At 37.8% G+C, this 1,282-nt stretch overlaps 1 protein-coding gene across 4 annotated transcripts in view; it reads left to right on the forward strand.

Moving 5' to 3' along the window:
* Positions 1–1,282, forward strand: part of LOC107103955 (electrogenic sodium bicarbonate cotransporter 1-like) — an 84,780-nt gene that overhangs the window by 60,567 nt on the left and 22,931 nt on the right. For all 4 annotated transcript variants that reach the window (XM_015403827.1, XM_015403828.1, XM_015403826.1 and 1 more), the window contains 2 exons: positions 530–684; positions 1,121–1,231. In XM_015403827.1, the coding sequence (XP_015259313.1) occupies positions 530–684; positions 1,121–1,231 (266 nt within the window). The remainder of the gene's footprint in view (positions 1–529; positions 685–1,120; positions 1,232–1,282) is intronic.

Here is a 1,282-nt window from a genome sequence, read left to right on the forward strand (position 1 = left end):
ATATATATATATATATATATATTTTAATAACCCACGAAAACACTTCGTGGGTTATTAAAATATATATCACTTCAAGGTTCTGCACCCAGCAATCATATTCAAACCTCTTTCTCTTTTTGCAATTTGTGAGTCTCTACTGTGGGTCTATTTGAATAAAATGTACCTTAATTATTTCACTGCAAGTAAAGTAAAAAGCAAATTATTTATATGTTTTCTTTTGTGACAAATAATAATAAAAATAACAAAGAGGGGTGAAACCTTTGAAAATCTAAGCTGACTCCAAGAACTCTGACACTTTGTGAGGTAAATGGTCAAGTTGATTAAATTGATGAATGACGTTGCTCTTCACAGTTTTTGGGTTGATTCAATGGGATTAGTCGTCTATATAGTGTTTGTATGTCAGCGCTCTCTGTCCTTATTTAGTAATCCCCAGATCTGATATCACAGTTCACTGCCCTGTGAAGCTGCATGCTTTCACTGTGAACTTTTTCCGCTCTAATACATCGACCCTCTCCCTTTTTTTCCTCAGATCTTTCATGACATTGCATATAAGGCGAAGGACAGACAAGACCTGCTGGCTGGTATCGATGAGTTCCTGGATGAGGTGATTGTACTTCCTCCAGGAGAGTGGGACCCGACCATCAGGATAGAGCCGCCCAAATCTCTTCCCTCTTCAGATAAAAGGTCAAAAACTACAAACTCCTTAGTGTATTGTTTTAGTATCCAGCATAGATTCAATAGAATGATGTCTGTTGGAAAAACAACTTAGATGTACAATTTGTATACAGCGTCTTGCAGAAAAATTCACACTCTCAATTTGCATCCAGGTGCACAAAATAATTATGCAACTGCCACCGTTAGTATTATATAAAGCTGCTGTCAGACAGAAATATCCCATTGTTTAAGTGAGCACTGATCAATCAGGCTATTTAATCCCCCTAATGGATACCAACATCATCTGACGAGGAACAGGCAAATGAAGATGACGACATGATGAATAAGATAACAGTTTGTGTCGGCATCACTGGGCCAATGTTCGACCTAAATCAAATTAGTATTTTTAGGTGACTTAGTGTTAATCTGTCACAGTACTGACTACAAAAACGTATTGCCCCTTTAGGAAAAACATGTATGCAGGAGGGGATTCCCAGATGAATGGAGACGCGCCTCATGATGGAGGTCATGGAGGAGGTGAACATGCAATGGGGGAGGAGCTTGAGAAGACTGGAAGGTATAATGATCTAAATAATTAGTTATTAGTATAATCTATCTATCTATCTAT

Source organism: Cyprinodon variegatus, unplaced genomic scaffold, assembly GCF_000732505.1.
Source record: "Cyprinodon variegatus isolate N-32 unplaced genomic scaffold, C_variegatus-1.0 Scaffold1573, whole genome shotgun sequence".
Lineage (NCBI taxonomy): Eukaryota > Metazoa > Chordata > Actinopteri > Cyprinodontiformes > Cyprinodontidae > Cyprinodon > Cyprinodon variegatus.